At 43.0% G+C, this 25,261-nt stretch overlaps 1 protein-coding gene across 1 annotated transcript; it reads right to left on the reverse strand.

Annotated features, from left to right (window-relative positions):
- Positions 1-1,203: 1,203 nt before the first annotated feature.
- Positions 1,204-24,977, reverse strand: PANX2 (pannexin 2). Its single transcript, XM_069956110.1, has 3 exons — positions 24,752-24,977; positions 5,057-6,508; positions 1,204-1,571 (listed from the first exon to the last, which is right to left on the reverse strand). Exons 1-3 carry the CDS (start codon positions 24,975-24,977, stop codon positions 1,204-1,206), a joined length of 2,046 nt encoding a protein of 681 aa, XP_069812211.1.
- Positions 24,978-25,261: the final 284 nt, after the last annotated feature.

A 25,261-nucleotide genomic window follows, 5' to 3' on the forward strand; every position in this document is an offset into this window, starting at 1 on the left:
GCATTATAAGCACAAACTAGGAATATCTGTAGAAGAGTGTTCAGGTTATAGAATTCCCCAATAAGACTAGATTCACACATAACATATCCACAGCGGATTTGCTGCGAAATCCGCCGCGGATACTTGCCTATTCACTTCAATGGTCTGACATACTCGCAGTGGGATTATCATACTCAGCGCCAGCAGCACACTAATTTGCTGACCGCTGGAAGACGCCCGGAGCCCCTGAAGCAAGCCGGACCGGGGACCCGGGACAGTATCTTCCCAGGCCAGAGGGGTTAATGGCTCTGAATTTGACATACTGCCATCCCACTGCGAGTATGTCAGCCCATTATAGTGAATGGGCAAGTATCCGCAGCGGATTTTGCTGCAAATTTGCAGCGAGAAATCCTCTGCGGATACGTTACGTGTGAATCTAGCCTAAAAGTGATATGTGATAGACGTTTTAGGAACAACATTCAAAACTTTCAGTTGATTGGCTTACTATGAATGGATTCTGCTGGTCCTGTGATCTGCTTAGTAGCAGTACAGTAAGAAAAGTTTAAATGGCAAGGCTTGTCATTATTACCAGTATTATTTTTTGTATACTATTGAATACCCAGTGCACTAAATATTTTTATGTCGTGATATTTTGCTGAATATATTTAGAAATCTTGAATGAAAATAAATCCTATTTGCAACAAGCATATGTTCTCTTTTTAATTTCTACTTGTATTCAATGTAAAATATATTACTATTTCTTTTAACTACCACAAGCTATTCACATTAATTTCACATATAAAAGATGCTGAAAATACTGTTAGGACCCCTAACAATAACAATGATTACTTTTCAAAGGCCCTCCAATAAATACAATATGTGATTTGTGAATTACAATATAAATACCTCTGCACATAGCATATTTTGGTAAACCAAGCCTAACCAGGTAGCGCTAGTACAATGTTACTGAATGATGAGTAGATATCCTGGCCAGTCTGAATTTAGCCCAGTGTTTGTATACTGCCTGAGTGTCATGCTGCATTATCTGGTAGAATCAATATAACTTGTGCTTTACACTGCTGACTACATGGAATCTTTAGATCCCCAACAGTGGTGACTAAGCTGTGTGAAACTTGCTGGTTGCATATTTAGAAGATAGCTAATTTTTTATTTTCCATGCTCATGCAGTGAGTTTGCATGATAGTGTAATGCAGCCTATTAAATCTAGTAGTCCACTGAACTTATAATAGCCCTAGGTTCTTCATAAGGAGCTAACATGACTTGCTTTGGTGGTATAACTGAAATGATATCTGCTGAGTCAGGAGACGAGTGGTCTCTGTCTATCAGAGTAACATGTTCCTCCCTGTCCTCATATAAAGTGCTTATGTGGAGCAATGGATGAGTTGGGTTACGGTTGAATACACTCATTGGCTCAGGCTTCACCTGACTGAGGGAGACACTTGATGTTGAAACTGCAGCGCTCACCATGTGACTGCCACAAGTGAGAAATGTTCCAGAGACTGAAACATCTATACAGCTTTCAGATAATGGCTGGTTTTCTTTCTCAATAAATTTAGTAGCTTTTGATGCATCTGTTAAAAAAAAACAACATACATTTTAGAATGCAAGAATGCCCACAATGCTTTCAGCAATGTTGTTTAAGGCTATGTTCATACACAGTATGGGATCGGCTGTTCCATGACCCGCCCGGGTCACAGAACGGCCGGTCTCATTAAAGATCATCCCAGCCAGTACTGGCCGCATGTACCGCAGTACCAGCCAGCATCCAGCTGCAGTACCGGCCGGATGATCTTTAGGGCCGCTGAGTTCTGATGCGGGTGCATCCGTGCGTGCCCACATTAGAACTCCCCACTGCACACTATGGAGCGAGCGGCCGGAGCCACTAGCTCCACAGTGTGCACTGACAGGGTTTTGTGCAGCCGCTATTTAATGAATAGCAGCCGCAGAAAACTGACATGTCAGTTGTTTGTGGCGCCGCTAGGGATCCCGACCGGAGCATATATAATGTGTATACACTCCGGCCGGGATTCCATAGAGGCCAGGTAACGTATATTTTCGCATTAATTACGGCCGTTGTTACAATCGGCAACAATGACCGTACTTTACGAAAATATACGTAGTGTGAACATGGCCTAGTATACTAGTATATAGTTACTATATTCATTTATCAAACATGGTGTAAAGTGATACTGGCTCAGTTGCCCTTAGCAACCAATCAGATTCCACCTTTCATTTTCCAAAGTGTCTGTAAGGAATGAAAAGTGGAATCTGATTGGTTGCTAGGGGCAACTGAGCCAGTTTCACTTTATATCATGTTTGATAAATCTCCCCCTATGTAACTATAGCAGTGTAACAATTGAAGCTCATCAGTGATATACTAATAAACCTATTAGGATAGCACTCACAGAAAACTAGAATACCAGATGCCAGACTATAAGCACAGTCTAAAAGAAGCCAAGGAATATCTACATAAATCATTTTTATTCATATGATATACTTGTATTGTCATTGGCATTTCACACTGCAGTATGGCTTGAAACTTGTAGCCATTAGATGCAATGAAATGTCACTACTTTCACTTCATAATTTGCAGGAAATGTTAAATCTATGTAGTTTCTTGAGTATTATTAATGCTATAAGGATTGCTTTGTTCTTTCTAATAAGCAGTAATGAATCCATGTACAGTACCTCTCAAATGTGTGCACATACCTTTTCATTCCATGGTTTTTTTTTCTATATTTTAGATTCATGTTAAAGATATAAAAACTATAAAGGAATGCATGGATTAAAGTAGTAAACAATAAAAAGTGACAAACCAGAATAAGTTTGATGTTTTACATTCTCCAAAGTAGCACCCTTTTGCATTGACAACTTTGTCGCTCTTGGCCTTCTTTCAAGCAGCTTGATGAAGTAGTCACCTAGAATGGTTTTCAAGCAGTCTTGAAGGAATTCCCACAGTAGCTGAGCACTTGTAGGGTAATTTTTCTTTCTCTCTCTGGTCTATCTCATCCCAATCTATTTCATTTGGGTTTAGGTTGAGTGATTGTGGAGGCTATGTCATCTAGATAAGATTGTCATCACCCTCCCTCTTAGTCAAAAGCCCTTTACATAGTATGGAGGGCTGTTTGGAGTCATTGTCCTGTTGAAAGACAAGTGATGGTTTCATTAAACCCTCAGTGACGGATGACGTATATTTACGCCATCTCGTCGCTAGGGGAGTTCAGAGGCGGGGCGCACCGCAACCCCGACAGCTATCTGCAGCCCGGGACCGCGGCCGATCGCCGCTCCTTCAAATTAAGACTGTTAAAAAATAAGGGTTCATGTGGGTCTGTAGGGGAAAAAATACTAATGCTATGGCCTTTTAAACACAAGGAGGAAAAAACGAAAAAACAAAAATTGGCTCCGTCATTAAGGGGTTAAATGGGTTTTCTCTTGTCGGTTAATATAGTCATACTCGTAGCGCTCGTGAAATATTTTTGAAAATACATTCATATAGCAAACTTGTCTCCTTCTCCTGATTTGCCAGTCTTTTTCTCCCATTGTTGACAGGTCATTGTCTATGTTATCATTCAGCACTTTTAAAAGCTTCTATTACACGGGGAGAGTGAGAGGAGCAAACGAGCAAACTTAGCATATAGCAGTGGTCTGCTGCTGCCGCTCCTGTTCCGCGGGGCGACAATCGTTCTGTGTAATAGGGCCTTTAGAGCAGATTGGTGGTCAGTAACCTAAACAATAGGGTTTTTAACAATGGGATTGGGACTTTGAAGCATTATGACTATAAAGGCCTGAATCTTGTAGTTTTCTCTGTATAGCTGATGTTGAAATGTGTCTGCTACTTGATCTTTGTGGGGTATTTATGCTCTAATCTTCTCTAATCTGAGGTGCTATAATTTGTGTTTTCTAAGGCTGGTAACTCTAAGGCCCCATTCACACATCCGTGTCAGTTTTTACTGTCAGGAAATCCTGATCAGGAGACCTCAAATGTCATCAGGAAAGTATCAGGATTTCCAGACAGTAATCCGTTTTTACCTTCAGGAAACCATCAGGAAAAACCTTCAGGATTTCCTGATCAGAAGGAAAAATAGGACATGGTGGAAGATGTATTTCTGCAAACTGGATGGCCACAGCTTGCAGAAGTACAACTCCCATCATGCCCTGCTGACAGGTCATGATGGGAGTTGTACTTCTGCAGCCTGCAGAAGTACAACTCCCATCATGACCTGTCAGCAAAGCATGATGGGAGTTGTACTTCTGCAACCTGGATGGCCGCAGGCTGCAGAAGTACTACTCCCATCATGACCTGTCAGCAAAGCATGATGGGAGTTGTACTTCTGCAACCTGGATGGCCGCAGGCTGCAGAAGTACAACTCCCATCATGACCTGTCAGCAAAGCATGATGGGAGTTGTACTTCTGCAACCTGGATGGCCGCAGGCTGCAGAAGTACAACTCCCATCATGACCTGCGTCCGAACCGGAATTCCGGACAAAAATAGGACATGTCCTATTTTTTCAGGATCATTTTTCCGGAAGGGTGTCCGTGCCTAATTAAAGTAAATGGGTCCGAAAATCCGTCCGGATTTCCTGATAGGAAATCCGGGTGGTTTTTCCGGATGTGTGAAGGGGGCCTAATGATTATCCTCAGCAGCAGAAGATAACTCTTGGTCTTCATTTTCCTGGGTGGTCCTGATGAGAGTTATTTTTACCATAGCGTTTCATTGTTTTCATGGCTGCACTTGAAGTTCTTGCATTTTTCACAGTGACTGACCTTCATGGTCTAAATTAATACTGGACTGTTGTTTCTCTTTACCTGTTTATGTGGCTGTTGCCTTTACGTGGATTTTTTTTTAAACAATTTTGTTTACTACTTAATTCCATATGTGTTCCTTCAAAAAACAATAAAAACCATTGAACGGTGTATCCAAACTTTTTAACTCATATTTTATCAAAAATAGATATAGCAGACCCATTTAATGCAAAATTACATATGTTTCATGTATTTTCCACATGACCCCCACTTACTGGAAGTAGCGCACATACATGACTATGCAGGCCTTACCTTTGACAGAGGCTGACACATGTGCCATCACACCTTCATTTTGGCTTAAAAAAATATTATCGTGGCTTTCAGATGTTGCAATAGGAGCAGTTTCTTGTGTCTCTGGTTTGGCCTTTTTATTGCTAAGAACATATGGTTGAACATCTAAAGAGAAGTGCCGAGAATGTTTTTTCTCACTAATGATGCTTGACATGGTGCTGGCATCAATCTTTTGAGATGAAGGCTGGGGTAAAGATTTAGAAGAAGCTTCTAAAAGTGGAGCAACTAAAGTGTCTGAAGCAGTTTTCCTCCTTACTGGCTTTGGCTTTTCTGGCTTACTATTTTCAATCTTCATTATGGCTAATTGTTCCTTAAAGGGTTGGGGTAAAGGGTTGCTACTTGGGATCCACTTCATTTTCTTTCTAGGCCGCTTTATAACAAGTTGTTCATTAACATCTATGTCTGCTGGGTCAAGATTTGGGTCCACAGTTTGAATCCCGGAATCTCGCATTGTAGGTGTGGCGTCATAATTTGACTGTGCTAATGCTGCTAGTAGTTGGCGAACCACATTGTCATACATAAGGTCGCTTTCATTGGTTATGAAATCAAGGCGATTTAAAGATTTGATATGGTCACGGTTTTCATTACAAAACAAAGCTAGAATATTTATATCACAAAATTGGGATTTTTGCCATTGCTTCTTAGTCTTTATGCCAACTTTATTTAATTTGTCAAAAATAAAGTTGGACTTTCTTACAATGAAAAGGTGTATTAAGTTTATGAGAATTATTAAATTCATGAAACTAAGAAGAAAAATATCTACGGCAGCAATAATTCTTTGGAGCTGAACCGATGGCAACTTGCAATTTACTCTTATATGTAATTTTGAGCTACTAGTTTTTAGATGGGGCTCTCCTATAACACATGTGAATTCATTCTGCTTCTGTGTAGCATAATAAGTACTTAAGTAAGTAATTGGTATGATACTCAAGAATATAATGAGCAAATGTCTTGCTAAATATAGCTTAGCTAAAAAGTTACTCCGACCTCTCCTTTCTAGATATTTTTCAAATAGGTTTTGTTCAGGGCTCTTTTCCTTTTCCGCATTTTCTATAATCTCACGCTTCTCTCGTTCTGTAATACCAGGTCCCTTTGATTGAATTTGCTTTTCGATTTTTGGTGCTCTTCCCTCTGCTGCTCGGTGGTAGCAGTTGTCAATTTCTTGAAGCAGGAAGTTTAATTCTGAAGTCAATCTTGTTGAGGCAAGGAACTCCCATCCTAGGGCAGGGATATACATGATTCCGGCAAAGGCCAGAAGAGCATATGGGAGGAACTTGTGTTCAAACAATGAAGGCCATTGACTAGCATTCACACCTGGAAGTGCATCTTTAAGTTCTGTCCAGCAATATCCCCTGGCATACAATGCTTGGTCCCGGGTGAAGTTGTGAGGTGTGTAGCAATATATTGGTTCCTCTGTATAACAGAGAGAAAAGTCACTGCTGTAGTTTTAACCTACAAAAGAAGCTCTGAAAAATAAATGCATGTAAAGTGATAGAATGTGATCCTCTATGTGAATAGTATATGTGAACATGTGTATATGTCCATCAGAGAAATTAAATGTACTAGAAGATAAATAAATTAGCTTGAACAATATTCAATCCAGAGGTATGTTGATATATATGTAGAAATATGTCAGCAATGGTTTGAATGCTGCAGTCCCATAGACAAAAATCACATTACTTTAGAAATGATTCTGGAAAGAATGAAGATGCAATGAGCTATTTTATATGTAAACTCAGAAAATATGGTAAATAGGTTTCTCCAGGGCCACACAGCATTAGAAGTCTAGCGTCTGCAGCAGCACCCTGAGGGGTCAGTCGCTTGCTTCTAAAAAAATTACAACTTCTTTTTATTCTTCATTATCCATTTTTCACTAGAATTCTGAGCACATCTAGCTTTTTTTCAGGAATAGGGAGATTGATAGAGCAGTAGTTTAACCCTTAGAGGACCGGGCCAATTCAAATGTTTGCGTTTTCGTTTTTTCCTCCTTGTACTTAAAAGTCTATAGCACTTGCATTTTTTCACCTAGAAACCCACATGAGCCCTTATTTTTTGCGTCACTAATTGTACTTTGCAATGACAGGCTGAATTTATGCATAAAGTACACTGCGAAACCAAAAAAAATAAAAATTCAATATATGGTGAAATTGAAAAAAAAAGGGATTTTTTTTTTGTTTTTACGCCGTTCGCCCTGGGGTCTTGTTATATATGTTCCTCAGGTCGTTATGATTACAACGATATGTAACGTATAACTTTTTTTTTTTTTTTATTTGATGGCTTTTAAAAAATTCAAACGATTGTTAACAAATATATGTTCCTTAAAATCGCTCCATCCTTTGGTCTATGGGGCTGTGTGAGATTTTTTGCGCCATGATGTGTTCTTTCTATCGGTACCTTGATTGCGCATATGCGACTTTTTGATCGCTTTTTATTACAATTCTTCTGGATTTGATTTGACCAAAAATGTGCAATTTTGCACTTTGTTTTTTTTTTTTGTGCTTACGCCGTTTACCATGCGTAATTAAAAATTAATATTTTGGGCAATTACGCACGTAATAAAACATGTTTATTTATTTATTTTTATAACATGGGAAAAGGAGGGTGATTCAAACTTTTATTTTGAGCTTCACTCAGCCGCGGCGCCGAGCAGGTAATGTATGCTTCGGGCTGGGGCTGGGGGCAGCGTGGCAGCCGGGGGTTAAAGGGGCCGGGTCCACTGCGGGTATGGGACCTGATAGAGCTTCACTATACCCGGATCCGAAAATCGCAGCGTGAAATCCGCTGCAGATCCGGTACGTGCGAAGCTACCCTTAATATACACAATTATAGGGTAAGTTGCATCACAATTAGAGATGAGCGAATTTACATTAATAAAGCAAAGGGCTTCATTAGCTTTGCAATCTGCTCAGCCTGCTGCCTTTTATTTCACTGCTGATCCATACTGCTCCTCCCTGGGTGCTGGGAAAAGCTGGATCTAGTCCTGGGAAATCTCTCCCATTTTCTCAGGACTGGATACAGCTTTTCCCAGCACCCGGGGTGGAGCGGCACGGAGCAGCAGTTAGCTAAAAAGCAGCAGGCTGATTAGTGGATTGCAGATATAATGAAGCGATTTGCTTTATTACTGTAAATTTGTTAATCTCTGATCACAATCATTGACTTGCACCTGAAAAAGGAATAGTATAAAATAATGCAATACAGTGGTACCTTGGTTTAAGAGTAACTTGGATTGAGAGCGTTTTGCAAGAAGAGCTCACAGTTTTTCAAAATTGTGACTAGGTTTAAGAGCATTGCTTTGGTTTAAGAGCTTCCTGTACTGGGTGGGAGGGAGAGTAGGGAAGGGGCAGGGTCTGCATAGCGGGGTCTACAGCACCGTCCTCTGACCAAGGAAGTCTCCCTCATCTTTCAAATCATAGCAGATCCACTTCAGGCTGGGGCCTGCATCAGGGGACAGGACTGTGGAGGTAATCTCTTCATAGCTGTAACCCCTCTCTCCCCGGACAGAGAGTGCTGCTATACTGTGTCCACATCTGCCCTGCTCATTCCTTCATCTCCTTGCAGTCTCTGTCCGCCCTTGTGTTTCCCATCCTCTCCACTCCTGCTATAATGTGCCTGCACTCACACTCAACTAAACACACTGCTGCTATATTGTGCCTGCACTCACAATCCTCCATTTACACTGCTGTGCAGAAAAGTTTCTGTCACTGTCCTCCTGAACAGCTCTGATTCTCACTCCTTGATTGGTCCAGGCTGAACACACACCTCTTTCCCCACTGCAGTCATGTGACCACACAAACCTCTGACAGCAGCCCTGCTTCTCTGTTCTAGCCTGTTGTACTACACTACTGCATTATGGGGATCTGCAGCTCCATCCTGTATATACAAACTGCTTCTGTTTTTTCAGGTTTATGCACATACTAGACATTGTACTCCACATGCTGATGGCTATACTGTACAGTTACTTATAATAGCACATATTCAGCTGTTTCTGAATGTTTGTTTCATTTGTTTTACATGTTATTCAGAATAAAAAAATGATTATTTTGGGGGTGTGGAACCAATAATTTCTTTTGGGAATTTGCTTTGGTTTAAGAGTGATTTTGATAACAAGCACAGACCCGGAATGAATTATGGTTGTAATCCAAGGCACCACTGTATTTGTCTTGACAAGCAGTGTGATTGTACTGGATATAACTAATTACTTGCTTGTAGAATACACTTACAAAATCTGAATGCATAGTTTCTACAAGTACAATATATATGGGAACAAAAATATTTTAGATAAAACAAATCAAGCTAACATCAATGGATCTGTGGTTCTCAGATCTTTGATCAGGCATCAAAATGAGTGCGTGTTTTGTAGAGCTTCACACTCATGTAGAAGCAGTCATTAGAATTATCATTGTAACTTAGTTTGACTGCATATAGATCTATAATATAATAGACTGCTGTGATGATAGTTGCCAGCCTTGTGTTTTATTGCTTCAATGTCTTTAACTGTAGTATTACACAAATTTATGCACTTGCCTCACCCAGCATATAATATATAGCTATATAAAGCAAAGAAATCTGTCTCTTCCCCTATAAATATGTAGCATGGCCAAAATGTAATTATAACGAGACACAGATGGTGCAGAATTCATTTGTCAATCTGTACATGAAATAGTCACAAAGGGATATGTATTTTCAACAAATAATATACATACATGAGAAGTGAGCCATCTGTTCAACTAATGCAGGCTATTCAAGTGGAAACAAAAAGTATTTCTTTCTTTATATTATAAAATATTTTAGAATTTTTAAATGAAATGATTTTTTGAATGGGGTATATGTTATGAGAAATGCAACATTAGAAATAAATGATGAGCTTATCCATATGACTAGTGCGTTTGTATATTGAGAATATTGGGATGTGTGCTTTGTAACAATACATCTCTTCTTTTTGTCAGTAGCTGTTGATATCTACAAAAATACATATCAGTGTTGTTTGAAGAATAGTTAAGTAAATGCATATCTATTCAATTAAAGTGTACCTATTGTAGGCATACAGAGGAAGGCTTTGAAGAATATACTCATGTATTGTTACAAACGTTTGATGGAGATCCTACACTTTTATTTACTGCAAGACTATTCAAGAATGAGTGAATTTAATGAACCTTTGTTAAGTACAACAGTTCCATTCAAAATACATTATAAAGTGTTCAACAAAACTAAATGACCAGAGAATGTGTTTATACTCCATCATTGGTAGTAGGCCAATAACAGATCAAAACTATATAAACATTTTATAACAGCTGAAGGCTAAGTTCAGACAACCTAAAAAATAGAGAGAAGGCGGCCTCTTTTGCAATTTAAGGCTATGTTCACACTACGTAAAACTACGGCCGTAGTTCTCGCCGCAGAACTACGGCCATAGTCTTGCGGTGTGTGACATAGTTTTATGTTGAATGGGATCCCAGCCGGAGCGTACACACAACGTACACGCTCCGGCCGGGATCCCATGCGGTGCTGGAACAAAACTGACAGGTCAGTTTTCTGCGGCCGGAATTCAGTGAATTCCGGCCGCAGAAAGCCCTGTCAGTGCACACAATGAAGCGAGCGGCTCCGGCCGCTTGCTTCACTGTGTGCTATGGGAAGCTCTGATGCCGGACGGATCATCCGGCCGGTACTTAAGTGAAGATCCGGGCACAGACCGGCCGTTCCATGACCCGGCCGGGGTCACGGAACGGTCGGTCTGTTCCATAGTGTGAACATAGCCTAAAATACCATCTGGTTTTGCCGCAATTTAACTGACTACAACGGCAATGCATTGAAGTGAATGAAAAGACGGGCATCCAATGCACACAATGTATTGAATAACGGATGTTATTGCCGCGGACATCAAAGTAACAAACATGAACATTATGTTCATGTTTGTTACTTTCGGACATCTTTTGCAAACAGCGGACGTTTTTTATTAGCTGTTCACACACACAGTTTTTCTTTTGTCACCATTCTTTCTCCATTTTTACTATTAAATTCAATAGACTTTTCAATTAAGCCGCACCCAAAGGGCAATTAGTAATCCCAAACTAGAATAATGTACCAACAGCCGTCATTGGACTAAGGGGAGACCAGGCTGCTAAATGATGTCCATTATTTTAGGCTGAAAATAAGAGACATAATTTTAAACAGAGATGAAAAAACGTTGTGTGAACATAGCCATACAGATAAAGCATGAGGTCCCTTTTTATAGATTAATGAATAGATACCACATGATAGATGGGTGGTGCTGGAGAGGACTGGGAGCTGACCATGTTACTTAGTGGCACGTCCCTGTGACCATTTGCAATTCTTTCTGATGACTGGGTCTTGTTCCTAATGGCTCAGACCACTACTGATGCAGTGCTTTGCCTTTTAGTGGTGTATACCTGAGCAAACTTGACACTAAAATCAGCAATCTTTGGCTGGATTCTACTGCCTGTTTTGGCCTTCTGGATGCAGCAAGGCATTCTCCCAGGAGTACAACTGATAACAGCCTGACTTCCCATCCCTAGGGTTTTTAACTTTTCAATTTAAAGCTACTCTGTACCCACAATCTGACCCCCCAAAACCACTTGCACCTTCGGATAGCTGCTTTTTTTTTTTTTAAACTCGTTTTATTGAAGTATGTACACCATCATATACAAACATTGACATCCGCATATTACATAGAAAGTTCAAGAAAAGTGACATACAGCATCAGGAGGCAGTTTGCCGTTATCAATGTGTATATAACAGGTCTCTCCTCGACACTAACACAAAAAAGGTATCATAGGTGACACAGAAGGGGAACAAAAGGGTGGATGGTCAACACAAAGAAAATTTCACACTTCAGGACCTCGAACTTACTGGGGCCTCGCCCCCTACGCCTCTTGTCTCGCTCTCATATATTGATTGGGAGAGTAGTTAGTACATGGTGACGAGCACCAGTCTCCCCATACCTTATTGAATTTTGATACGCACCCCCTATTTTTGTAAGTCACATACAAGTATGGTAGCATTGAGTTCACCAGTGCTTTCCATTTCCGCACAGTAGGTGGCCTTGTATCCATCCATCTGATGGCCACCGTTTTCCGTGCCATGAATAAGGCTTCCCGCACAAATGTTCTCTGGTGATGTGACCATTGTTCCTCATCTAAGAGCCCAAACAAACATATTTTAGGATCATGTGGCACAGCCACTGTTAACACTAATTCAATGACCTCCATCACCTGTCGCCAAAAGTCATGCACCGGTGGGCAGACCCACATCATATGCCAAAAATCGGCGGAAGGAGTTCTACAACGGTGACATTCCGTCCCAGGGCACCTGCCCATCTTATGCAACCTAATTGGGGTCAAATAGCTCTGATGCGTAATAAAAAGTTGTGTAAGTTTATTGGTTGCAGCAGGGGATACTAATACATGGGAGGCCAACATATCCGACCACATATCATCTGTAATGTCAGGTATCCTGGCTCCCCACCTAGCCCTGACCGGGAGGGTGTCTAGTTCCAATTTGGAGCGAAGCAAATAGGAGTAAATAGCAGAAATGAGACCCCTTGGGCCCTGAGATTTGATTATCCCTATCAGCGGGAATTTAGAGAACGGTGGTCCAGTGGGGGGGAACTGAGCCCTAAAGGCATGCCTCAACTGAATATACCGAAAAGTTGATTCTCTGGGGAGCCCAAAAGTATCCTGAAAATGCTGAAAATCATAAAATCCGTGACTCCCATATACGTCCCCCACCCTCGTAACCCCTCGATTTATCCAGAAGGAGGGCTCTATTGCTCCAGACATATGGGTGAATTGGGGATTATGCCAAAGGGGCATTTCAAGCATATTATCCGTAAATGCAAGGAGTTTCCTAGTTTCCACCCATACCTGTCTCCCCAATTTATGCATCGGGAGTAGTTTGGTACCACGGGGCATCCCCCCCTCCAGTACGGGCCATAAATGTTCAAGGCCCAGGATGTGGGCCAGGTGATGTTCCCTGTTGGGTAAAGTAGCCGCCTCCGCCCATTTAGCAAGGTATCGTAATTGCCCAGCCAGGTAGTAAATAAGCATGTCAGGCAGCGCCATACCCCCCATATCCTTAGGGCGTTGTAGGGTAGTCTGCTTCAGTTTAGCCCTGCCAGAACCCCACACAAAAGGGTGAAACAGTGAATGGAGCCTTTTAAAGAAATACAGAGGGACCGGGACCGCCGCATGCTCGAGGATATATAAGCATTTGGGCAAAACAATCATTTTAATAAGGTTAATGCGGCCAGCGACTGCTAGTGGCAGGGAGGTCCAATTGTGAAATTTAGTACGGATATATTCTAATAGGGGAAACACATTAGTTCGAAGGTCTTCTGAGGGATTTTTATTAATTATAATTCCTAAGTATTTAAAGCTGTGCACCACCCTGAGATCCCGAACTTGTGACCCCCATCCCCCCTCCTGCAGCGGCATGAAATAAGATTTAGTCCAGTTGATTTGAAGGCCGGAAAAGGATCCAAACCTCTCAACAATTTGTATGGCAATATGCAATGTTTTCTCGGGTTCCGACATAAAGAGCACCATATCATCGGCGTAGAGACCGATACGGTCCTCCCTGATGCCATTAACTACACCTTTATAAGCCGATGATTGTCTAATGGTGAGTGCCAGAGGTTCTATTGCCACCGCGAACAGGAGGGGTGATAGGGGACAACCCTGTCTGGTGCCTCTAGCAAGCTTAAAATATGGAGAAAGCAGACCATTAACCAAAATATTGGCTCTAGGGGAGGAGTAGAGGATAGACACCCATTCAATAAAGATAGGGCCAAAGCCGAACCGTCTCAGTACCTCCATTAAGTAAGGCCATTCCACGGAATCGAACGCCTTGGCCGTATCCAACGATGCAATCGCCCAATCTGCTTTCCTCGCTCCCCCCACCTGGACCACCGCCTGCACTCGTCTAATGTTTTCTGACGTAGATCGTCCTGGCATAAAACCTGATTGGTCACAATGAATAATACTCAAAATCGCTTTGTTTAATCGATTAGCCAATAATTTAGCCAGGATTTTATAATCCAGGTTGAGGAGCGATATGGGGCGATATGAAGTACACTCATGCGGGCACTTATCAGGTTTTAACAACACCACTATAGTTGCATCGTACAGGGATTCGGGGAGAGTACCAGTACGCAGAGCCTCACGGTACATGGCCACCAGCGCAGGCGTTATCTGTTCCGTATACAGTTGGTATACTTCCGCCGGGATACCATCCGGTCCCGGGGATTTGCCCTTCTTTATGTCAGCGATCGCCGCGGCCACCTCCTCCACCGTGACATCAGCCTCCAATGCCTCTTTCTCGTCTACAGACAAGGTCGGGAAGTTAATCTCATCTAGGTAACTATTTAATATATCCATACTGTAAGTAGCCCTCGAGGCATACAATTCTTCGTAGAAAGCCTGAAACTGAGCAGCAATAGCTGTGTTCGTACAGTGTGAAGTCCCTGTCTGGTCTATAATTTTTAGAACGGCCGGAGACTGAGAGTCACGGTGAACCAGGAAGGCCAACAGTTTACCCGACTGGTTGCCCAACTCAAAGAAAGATTGTTTTGCAAAAAATAATTTCCTGTCAGCTTTCTCACGGATGCATAAAAGATATTGTCTACCCACATTCATCCATCGGTTTTTGTTTGCCTCAGATGGGTCTGCAACATACACTCTTTCCAGATCCAAACATAGTTGTGCTAGATCCCTCTCCTCTCTAGCACTCTCCCTTTTAATATAAGAAATTGTGGATTGCATACACCCCCTCAGGTAAGCTTTGAACGTTTCCCATACAACCATTCTGTCATCGTGCTCCACATGCACCGTGAAGAACACCTGTAGCTGGTCGGGTATCCTATCGTGTTCCCCAATTAATTTAAGCCAGAACGGGTGTATGCGATGAGATTTAGGTTTAGGGCATTCCCTCAGGGTGATGTCTAGAATAACCGGTGAGTGGTCCGACGGGCCTCTCGCCCCATATCTTATGTGGGAGACAAAAGGAATAACACATGGACTGCTAAATATATAGTCTATTCTAGAGAGGGTATTACATCCAATATTATGACAGGAGTAAGTACGTTGTGTGGGAAATCGGAAGCGATAGATGTCCACCCAGCCCATGTCAGTTAAGAAAGTTTGTAATGGGGTTATCGGGTGAGGAGGGGCGCTAGCATGTCTATCCAATGCGGTGTCCCCGACCATATTCACATCTCCCATACAGAGAACCTTGGCACCCGGATGGGAGGCTGCAAACATAGCCGCCCGATGCAGAATGCTCATAGAAGCGGGAGGAGGCAAGTATACCCCCAACAGAACATATGGATCATTATCAATCGTGGCGGAAACAAATACATAGCAACCATTGGGATCACTCTGAACCGTCTCGGGGTTCCATTTAATGGACTTATGCACGAGGAGTGAGACCCCCCTGGAATGTGAGGTTCCACAGGAATGCACCGCCCACTGAACCCAGGGTTTTTTAAGCCATTTAGTCGTTTGTGGAGTGAGATGGGATTCCTGGATGCACACTATATGAGGGTTATACTGACGTACGTGAGAGGCTATGATCACACGTTTCCTCGGACTACTCATCCCCCTGATATTCCAGGACATCACCGTTAGAGACAGCATGGCACTATTAACAACTTTTGCAGCATAGGAAAAGGACCTTTCCATCCCTCCCCCACCTCGAACCATCCATCAGAGAGATTGCAGAAGAGAGACCAGTATGAACATATATATATATACAATAGAAAAGTCGGCAAGAATATAGGGCAACGGCGCCCTCTAGTGGCAGAAAACTACAACAGCCAACCGGGCTGTAACTGAAGTATAATGCTAGAAATAGTAAGGCACAAGAATGGCACCACAAAGTCTGTGCCTTAGTGCCACTGGGTGTTATCATAGGTGGCATCATGGTTACAGGGGAAGACCCCAGCACACACACATATTAAAACTATCAACTACTCGATAAGGGTGAAACGCAAGAGATATACAGGCAACAGCGCCCCTTATGTCTACTCAAACTTAGGACCCGGACAGCACTTACAAGGAGATAGAATCATCTGTACAAGGAGATAGAATCATCTGAGCCAAACTTCCACACTAATGAACACATACATGTGGGCTTCTCAATACTGTGGGACACAGGATATCAGAAGAGCATAAAAGTAATGGCGGCACACACATATCAGGACAGTACAAATACCCCTCCATCATAGCGGTGTCTAACAGGCAGGCGACAGCAAAAGAAGAACAGAAGGCGCCACACATTTTCTTCCAATTGCCCCCACACGACACCCACACATAGAGCAAAAGGCATACACAATCCTCAGTCTCTGTCTCTGCGGGCGGCATTTCCGCGCCGCGAGGCCCACTCCTCAGCCTCCTGCGGCGTATTAAAGAACACCGAGCGATCGCCATCCACGACCCGCAGACGTGCCGGGTAAGCCATGGAGTAGGAGATCTCCATCTCACGTAGCCGCCTCTTCACTGCAGTAAAGGTGGCCCTCTTCTTCTGCAAATCTGCCGAGAAATCCGGAAAAAGGGATACTGCAGCACCATTAAACAGAATCTCCCTCTTCTGTCGCGCCATGCGTAGAGCCACATCCCTGTCCGTGCTATTCAGTAAACGGGCCAGGAAGGGTCTTGGGGGAGCCCCTGGAGGTAATGGTCGGGCTGGGACCCTATGCGCGCGCTCAACCGCGAACGCTGCAGAGAAGTGAGCCTCCGGAAAAAGCTCGCGTAACCACTTTTCGGTAAAGGAGACTGGATCAGGGCCTTCGGCCTTTTCAGGTAAGCCCAGTATTCTCAAATTATTTCGTCGCAGTCTATTCTCCAAATCATCGGATTTCTGTCTCCAGAACTCAGCTGCTCTCTCCAATGATGCAATAGACCGAGGCACTGGGTCAAATCTGTCTTCCATGTCTGAGATTCGATCCTCTGCCCTTTTCACTTTATCTCTTAAGTTCTGCATGTCCTGCCTTATGAGGCTAACATCAATTTTTACCTCATCTAGTTTGGTGGTCAGCGTAGCCTTGCAGGAGGAAATTGCATTCATCAGGTCTTTCAGAGTCAGCTCTGGGGCCTCCTCTCCCTCCTGGTCCCCCATGTCTGACCTGCCAGCCGCTGCAACGGCCCTGGTAAGCTGTGTCGCAGGGGCGCGGGCGCCATCTTGAATGTCCGGCTTGACATATTCTTGCAGCTTTTCTGCAGCCGTCCGGGTCCGCTTACTCGTCATCTTGAGCAGGGGCACTCAGGGGACACTCCGCTCGTCGGGTGAGGAAAATTTCCCCTTCAGGATATCTGCAGGATGTGTGTATGTGCCGCGTCTTGCCGGAGCTCCGCTTACATGCGTCCGCTCCTTCTCGTCTCTTGGCCACGCCCCCGGATAGCTGCTTTTAATCCAAGATCTGTCCTGGGGTCCGTTCGTCAGGTGATGCAGTTATTGTCTTAAAAACTTTTAAACTTACAGCCCCGTGCCCTATGGGCGTGGCTTAGAATATCTGTGCCCTAAATTTGCACCACCCCTCTGACCCTCCTCCCCACCCTCTTCATCATTAGGAATACCCCTAGAACATTTTCTCCATGCTGAACATTGCACAGGTGCCTTAACGATCCAGCCCATGTGCCGGGCTGACACAGCTGACGAATAGTAGTCAATCTGTCTGGAGCATTCCTAATGATGAAGAGTGTGGGGAGGAAGAACAGAGAGGTTGTGCCAGCCTAATGCATACACAATGTAGGCCACTCCCGTAGGGCAGGGGGATGCAAGTTTAAAAGTTGATTTTTAAAACAATAACGGCATCACCTGCCGAACAGACCGTAAGACAGATCTTGGATTAAAAGCAGCTATCTCAAGGTACAAGCGATTTGGGGGGGGTCTGTGGGTACAGAGTCACTTTAAGGTTGTGGTATGTCGTTTTTTTCTGTAGTTTTTTTTTTACCATAGGGGTATATATGACTTTTTCATCAGAGTTTATAACATTTCTGGGATAAGTGAGATAAAAATATTCTAGCAAGTTTTTATATTTTTTTATGGTGTTCACTGTGGTGAGGACATGTTTTTCTTTTTAAATACTTTTAAAAATGTTTTTTTTTTAATTGCACCTTTTTACACTTTTATTTTACTGTTAAACATGCAATCATTAGATTGCATATACAGATCTATGCTATGCCACAGCATAACATAGATCAGTACTATCAGCGATCTGTACATAGAGTCTGCCTCAGAGCAGACTCTATGCACAGATCGTCCATCCGAAAGGACGGAGGTAAGTGGCTTCCCCCCCGCCTGCAGGGGTCCCGATTAGTCAATGACAGGTGCTTAAACTGTCACTGACTTCCTTAAACGCCACAATCACTATGCATTGCGGCATGTAAGGGGTTAAAATCATTATCTTCGGCTCTGGGGACACTGATTTGTGCTCACACTGCAGCGGTACTGCCAACATCAAAAGCCTCTGACAGTCAGGAATGTATATATACGTTCCTGCTGCACAGGGCATCGGCATCAGGAACGTAAATATATATATTGCTGACACAAAGGGGTTAAATAAAGTCTTAAATAAAAAGTTTTTAGATAAAGCCCCCCCCTTTACCCCCTTATGGATTTACTAATATGTGCATGGCCCTGTGCCTGGCGTAACAAATCTACGCATGTTCGGGAGAAAATATAAATTTGTATCATGATTTACACCTGCAAGCGGGAGTAAATCATGATAAATCTGGGGAGGGAGAAGGCCAGGAGGGGAGAAGAGGGGAAAGTAGGGTCAGGTACCTAACAAGTGAATCCCAAGGGGCCCACATCTTCTGAAACACTTCTAGCCTGTTGTTCAATGATGTCTTAAGATACTCCAGTGTCCTCATTGCTTTAAATCTAGCAACTAGATCCGTAAACAGAGGTGGGGCCTGTTGTTTCCATTGCCACGCAATGAGAGTGTTTGCTGCAGTCAGCATTTACAACAGCAATTTGGTGTTTTTTTTTCTTGCCTAGGGTCTTTAGGTCAGGTTTAGTAGGCATACTATAGCAGGGGTCCTCAACTGGCGGACGGCGGTCCGAACCCGGACCGCGGAAGCCAGCTGTCCGGACCCCTGGTCAGACCTCCCAACCGCCCAGTCCCGGGACGGTCCCCATGTGTCCCGCTCCCCACTGCACTGCCTCCCACCCCATAGGCGTACTGTACTTAGATTTCAGTAGGCCTGTGGGGTTGGGGGCAATGTCGTCCCGGCCCCCAGCTGATACGCGCTCTCTGGGGATGTCCCGGGGATTGCCCAGCAGAGCGCGCACCAGTGACCTCAGTGTACGCCGCCGGCCTGAACTTCCCGGAAGTACAGGCCAGCGGCGTACACTGAGGTCACTGATGCGCGCTCTGCTGGGGAATCCCCGGGACATCCCCAGAGAGCGCGTATTAGCTGGGGGCCGGGCCGACAGGAGAAAAGAAGAGGACAGCCGCAGCGGGGGAGCGAGGTGCTAGGTGAGTTGTATTTTTGTTTTTTTTTTGTCTGGGGGCCATCTATAAGGGGAGAGCACACAGGGGGGCTATATACTACTGGGGGAAGCTCTCAGGGGCCTATATACTACAGGGGAAGAGCGCACAGGGGGGCTATATTCTACTGGGGGGAGAGCACAGGGGGGCTATGTACTACTAGGGGAGAGCTCACAGGGGGCTATATACTACTGGGGGGAGCTCATCGGGGGGCTATATACTACTAGGGGAGAGCTCACAGGGGGCTATATACTACTGGGGGAGAGCACACGGGGGCTTTATACTACTGGGGGAGAGCTCACAGGGGGGCTATATACTACTGGGGGAGAGCTCACAGGGGGGCTATATACTACTGGGGGAGAGCTCACAGGGGGGCTATATACTACTGGGGGAGAGCGCACAGGGGGGCTATATACTACTGGGGAAGAGTGCACAGGGGGGCTATATACTACTGGGGGAGAGCGCACAGGGTGACTATATACTACTGGGGGAGCAACAGGGGGGCTATATACTACTAGGGCAGTCACCCCCTTTGTACCCAATATCAAAGTGCTGGTGAGAGAGAAAAAACACCAGTTTTCCCGCTAATAAGCATCAATTCTGTATGTAAATAGTTGAACGTTTGTGAAAAGTAACAAAACACGTTTCCAACTGATGTTCAGCTCGGACCTTCACCTGACAAAAGACCCTGGTAAGTGGACCTTCACTAAATGTTGTTGAGTACCCCTGTACTATAGGATTGCACAGGACAGGCTTCTGGAGGATTGCTGAGGAAACACTACAAAAAGTAGCCCAATAACTTTAAATAGCCAGACAGCTCCAAAAAATATGAGAGATGGAGCCCACAGCCCCAGAGCATCTCCATCACAAAGGGTGATTTTTCCCATTGAGTTTATATTCAGTATATGATGTATACCATTCAATTCTCTAGGTTTAGAGATTTAGGATTATTGGTTAAAGTTAAAGTTTGTATAAGGAGTTAGAAAATTACATGTAATTATCACTTTAAAGGTCTTGGCTGGCCTAAATTTTTAAAATACGCTTCTGCAGGGCTGCAGGGGACAGAACAGTGCTATATGATTACCTGTCCGGCAGCTGCTGGTTCACCTGCTGTCCTCCACTTTCCACTGATGTCATCATCATGATAAATTACAGTGACATGCCATTCTCACAGGAATCAGCTGTTTAGCCCGGAACCGGTAGCTGCGGCAGAGCGGGACAGGTAAGTATATAGCACTGTTGTGTTCCCTGCAGCCAAGGTGAAGTTTTGTAATCTAGGCCTGACAACCGCTTTAACCCATTAACGTCCACAATACGTAAATATATGTTCTTATTGCACATGCCCCGTGCAGTAGGAACGTATTTATACCTCCCTGCACTGAAGGGGTTTTTAATGTGTGCAGGGCCACTTCAATGTCAGCGGTCCCGCACACATCAGTCGCTGGTGCCACAGGTAATGACAGGCAGGCGCTGTCACGATGCTGCCTGTAATTGATTCCTTAAACGCTGCAATATATAGCGATTGTGGCGTTTAAAGATGTCAGTGACAGGATAGGGATAAGCACATGTCACTGACTGATCAGGACCCCTGAAGCATGGCTGCGGATGTCCCACTCACTTACACTGACAGGCGGAGGAGATCTCCTTACCTCCGTTCTTTTGAAACAGCCATTTTCTGATGATTATATATATACAGTAACGTGCAGAATTGTTCAATCTATTAAAATATAACAATATTGTTCCTGTACGGTTAACAGCATAAACAAAAAGAGGGGAAAAAACACCAGTATTGCTGATTTAAAAAAAAAATATATATATATATTTTACACCAATATAATACCAATCAAAACTAGAGATTATGGTGCAAGAAATGACACCCCAACCAGCCCTGTAGATGGAAAAATCAAAGTGTTATGGTTGTTAAAAGGTGAGGAAGAAAGCACTGATTCAGTGTGACCTGGACATCCGTGCATCAATGCCTTTCGGTCATGAAGGAGTTAAATTGACTCATGTTCTTGCAGTTTTGCGATTTATTTATTGCACACATGAAAATAGCCACGCGTGTCTCACTGTTTTTTTTTAGCATTACCTTTTATTTGGTTATGACTTATACTTCAGTGTTCATTTTTGTTATTAAAGAAAAATTCATTTACTTTTTACTTAAAATGTCTGTTTGAAAAGTTTTAGTAAATTGTATACATGATATGTTGTGCACTCTCAATAAATGTAGATTCTGGTATATAGTAAATGTCATATATAGGGAAAGTGAAACATAAGGTCATCTCACCTCGTTGTTTGTCCTGTGTCTTGTGTGCATAGGGAGATGGGTGCACGGAACAATGGGCGGAGGCCTACCGCTGTAGTCCAAAGATAAGTATAAAGTGAAGGTGTCCAGCACTCCAATTGCTTGAAAAATTAAAAATTTTACTTTTATTTCATGTCCAAAGAATAAAATTAAAATTGCCCCAAACAGGAGGCTATCTGTACCAACGTGTTTTTTGCGCTATATGCGCTTAATCATACTAATAGTGTGTAAGTCTCCACTCGTGAGTGAGTTTTAGGAACAAATGTATGTTTGAATACATTTTTTTAAACAATTCCTTTGTCGCAAAGTTATGTAAAGGTAGACATGGCTGTCAGTGTTTTTTTCAAGAAATACAGTTTATAAGTTTTAGAGGTACACTTAATTTTCAATGTATGTAATCCATATACAGTGGTGCCTTGGATTACGAGCATAATTCGTTCTAGGACTGTGCTTGTAATCCAAATACACTCTTAAACCAAAGCAAATTTTCCCATAAGAAATCATTGATATGCAGACAATTGGTTCCACAACCCAAAAATAATGATATTACATTCAGAATAACATGTAAAACAAATGAAACAAACGTTTATAAACAGCTGAATGTGTGATATTATAAGTTACTGTACAGCATAAAAAATAGCATGTGGAGTAAAATGTATAGTAAGTGCATAAACCTGAAAAACAGTAGCAGTTTGTAGATACAGGATGGAACTGCAGATCACCATAATGCAGTAGCGTAGTACAACAGGCTAGAACAGAGAAGCAGGGCTGCTGTCAGAGGTCTGTGTGGTCACATGACAGCAATGGGAAAGGGGGTGTATTCAGTATGAACCAATCAGGACTGACAGAGACTGCAGGGAGCATGAAGGAATGAGCAGGGCAGATGTAGGTACAGTATAGCAGCACTCTCTGTCCGGGGAGCGAGATAACCTCCACAGTCCTGTCCCCTGATGCAAGCCCCAGCCTGAAGTGGATCTGCTATGATTTGGAAGGTGAGGGAGACTTCCTGGGTCAGAGTACAGAGCTGTAGACCCCGCTATGCAGACCATGCCCCTCCCCCACTCCCCCCTCCCACCCAGTACAGGGACCTCTTAAACCAAAGCAATGCTCTTAAACAAAGTCACAGTTTTGAAAAACTGTAAGCTCTTAAACCAAAAAATTCTTAAACTAAGTTACTCTTAAACCAAGGTACCGTTGTATATTATTTTGTTACCCTTTAAAATATGTGCATGTTATGGTATTTTCTAGTTAATTTGTCCAAAGGGGTGAATCCCACACACACACTATTCATTATAATGCTGATAACATAATGTTACTTAACTAGGATGTAGATCGATTATTTCTACTCTAATAATTAAATCTATCAATAGCAAAATATGATGAAGATCCTAAACAAGGCAATGTGTGAGGCCTAAGGCTATGTTCAGACGCTGTATAAGACTGGTTGTTCCGTGACCCGACCGCGTAACAGAACGGCCAGTCTCAGAAAAGATCATCCGTGTGCACCCACATCAGAACTCCCCACTGCACATTATGCAGCGTGCAGCTGGAGCCGCTCGCTCCATAGTGTGCACTTACAGGGTTTTCTGCAGCCGTTATTTATTGAATAGCGGCCGCAGAAAATTGACATCAGTTTCTCGCGGTGCCGCTAGGGATCCCAACTGGAGTGTATACTATGTGTATATGCTCTGTCCGGGATTCCCTCAGCCTTCAGCACAATGTAAGTTTCATACTAATCACGGGCGTTGCAACAACGACCGTGATTACTGCGGAACTTACGTTGTGTGAACATGGCCTAATAGTGTAAACAGGTTTAAGTTATTGTTAGGATGAAAGAAACAAAAAAGTAAGTAGCTGACATTGCAAGCTTTTATGTTTAGACTGGACATTTGCATTTCCCACATAAAAGGAACAGTGCACACATGGTTTATTATCAAGGACATGGTCAACAATTAACAATTGTCCAGTGCAAGCACTCAGTGTTTTATTAATTAAGATGTGCACCTGTTTTTATAAATCTCCCACAGTACCTGGAAAGTGCATAATCCTGCTGCATCTCCTTGTCACTTTACCACCTCTGATGCTATGTTCCCACTATATACTAACAATGGCCTTCTTTAGTGAACAGCCATTGTTTAATGCTAAATCACTACAACAATGGCTGGAATTAATGATCATGAACATCGATTAGTTGTTTGCGCATAGACTTAGGGCAGTGCTTCTCAAAATTTTTTTACTGGAGCCTCACCCAACAGACTAAGGCAATGCCTGGGCCTCACCAGACTGACCAAGAGGGTGCCTGGGCCTCACTATATGTGGTGAAAGTCCATTTAAAAGCTGAAAATAATGCTAGGGCTAGCTTTCACCTGTCTCCCAAGCTCAAAATAAATTGGCGATTATAGTAAACAGCAAAAGGCCTGTGCAGATCAGTTACTGTACTTTGTGTTCCTCACCAACAACTAGGGGGCGTCTCACTGGTAAGGCCCGCCTCACAGTTTGAGAAGCACTGCCTTAGGGTATATAAGCACAGTGATAAGGTAATAGCCAGGTATTACTGTATTTACTTTCTCACCTCAATAATAATCTTAACCACATTTCTGCAAAAAAGCTGTCACTTGCTCATTTATTAGCTGATCACATATTCATCCAGTCCTCATGACAAAATGTAAAGTTAATGGAAAATGACATATGGATTGTGGTGGTGTGTTGAATGTACAGAAGGGACTCTTGTATTGAACTGCTGCTTTCAAACCATACAATGTTTTAGAGAAAATAAGCTGAACCTCAAGTGTTTAGAAATTTGACGTCAAAACAGGTTGTATTTGTTGCATCACATTTGACTTACCAGCAAAGTTTTTTGTGAAGACCAAGGTTACAAGAAGTATGGGGATAAGAACTGTACCAATAGTAACCACACGATCGAAGGGCAGTTCCAGTTTTAGCTGGACCATGAGAGCTGCCAAAGATCCAGCCTTGTCATCCTGCTGCCCCGGTAGTATCAATTCTCTCAGTTTCTCTCCAGCTAGCAAAGCAGTAGCCATGTCTGGATGGTTATCAATGATATGTTGCATAAGCGTTTGTGATTTTGATTGGAGGTTTGGCTTTTATGTGTTGTCACCAGCTACTGAGGTAACTGCTGTCGGTTCTGAGAAGTCAAGGCTGTATAAAAATACATGGGAAACATATAAATATACCCTTACATCACTTGATTTAACTTGACAAATGTATGCAACGAATTCATAGGACAAATGTTATTGCAATATTAATTATGTAGCTATATTGTGCACATGGGTGCTTCTAGTGATGTATAACATGCATAGGAAAGACAAAATCAAAGGAAATACATTGCAATTAA

Source organism: Dendropsophus ebraccatus, chromosome 1 (assembly GCF_027789765.1).
Source record: "Dendropsophus ebraccatus isolate aDenEbr1 chromosome 1, aDenEbr1.pat, whole genome shotgun sequence".
Lineage (NCBI taxonomy): Eukaryota > Metazoa > Chordata > Amphibia > Anura > Hylidae > Dendropsophus > Dendropsophus ebraccatus.

Coding starts and splice junctions, on each gene's coding strand:
- PANX2 (XM_069956110.1), bottom strand. CDS start 24,977: ATGCAACATATCATTGATAACCATCCAGACATGGCTACTGCTTTGCTA. Junction 6,509..24,751: donor CTTCACAAAAAACTTTGCTG/GTAAGTCAAATG, acceptor TCTGTTATACAG/AGGAACCAATATATTGCTAC. Junction 1,572..5,056: donor TGTGTCAGCCTCTGTCAAAG/GTAAGGCCTGCA, acceptor TTTTTTTAACAG/ATGCATCAAAAGCTACTAAA.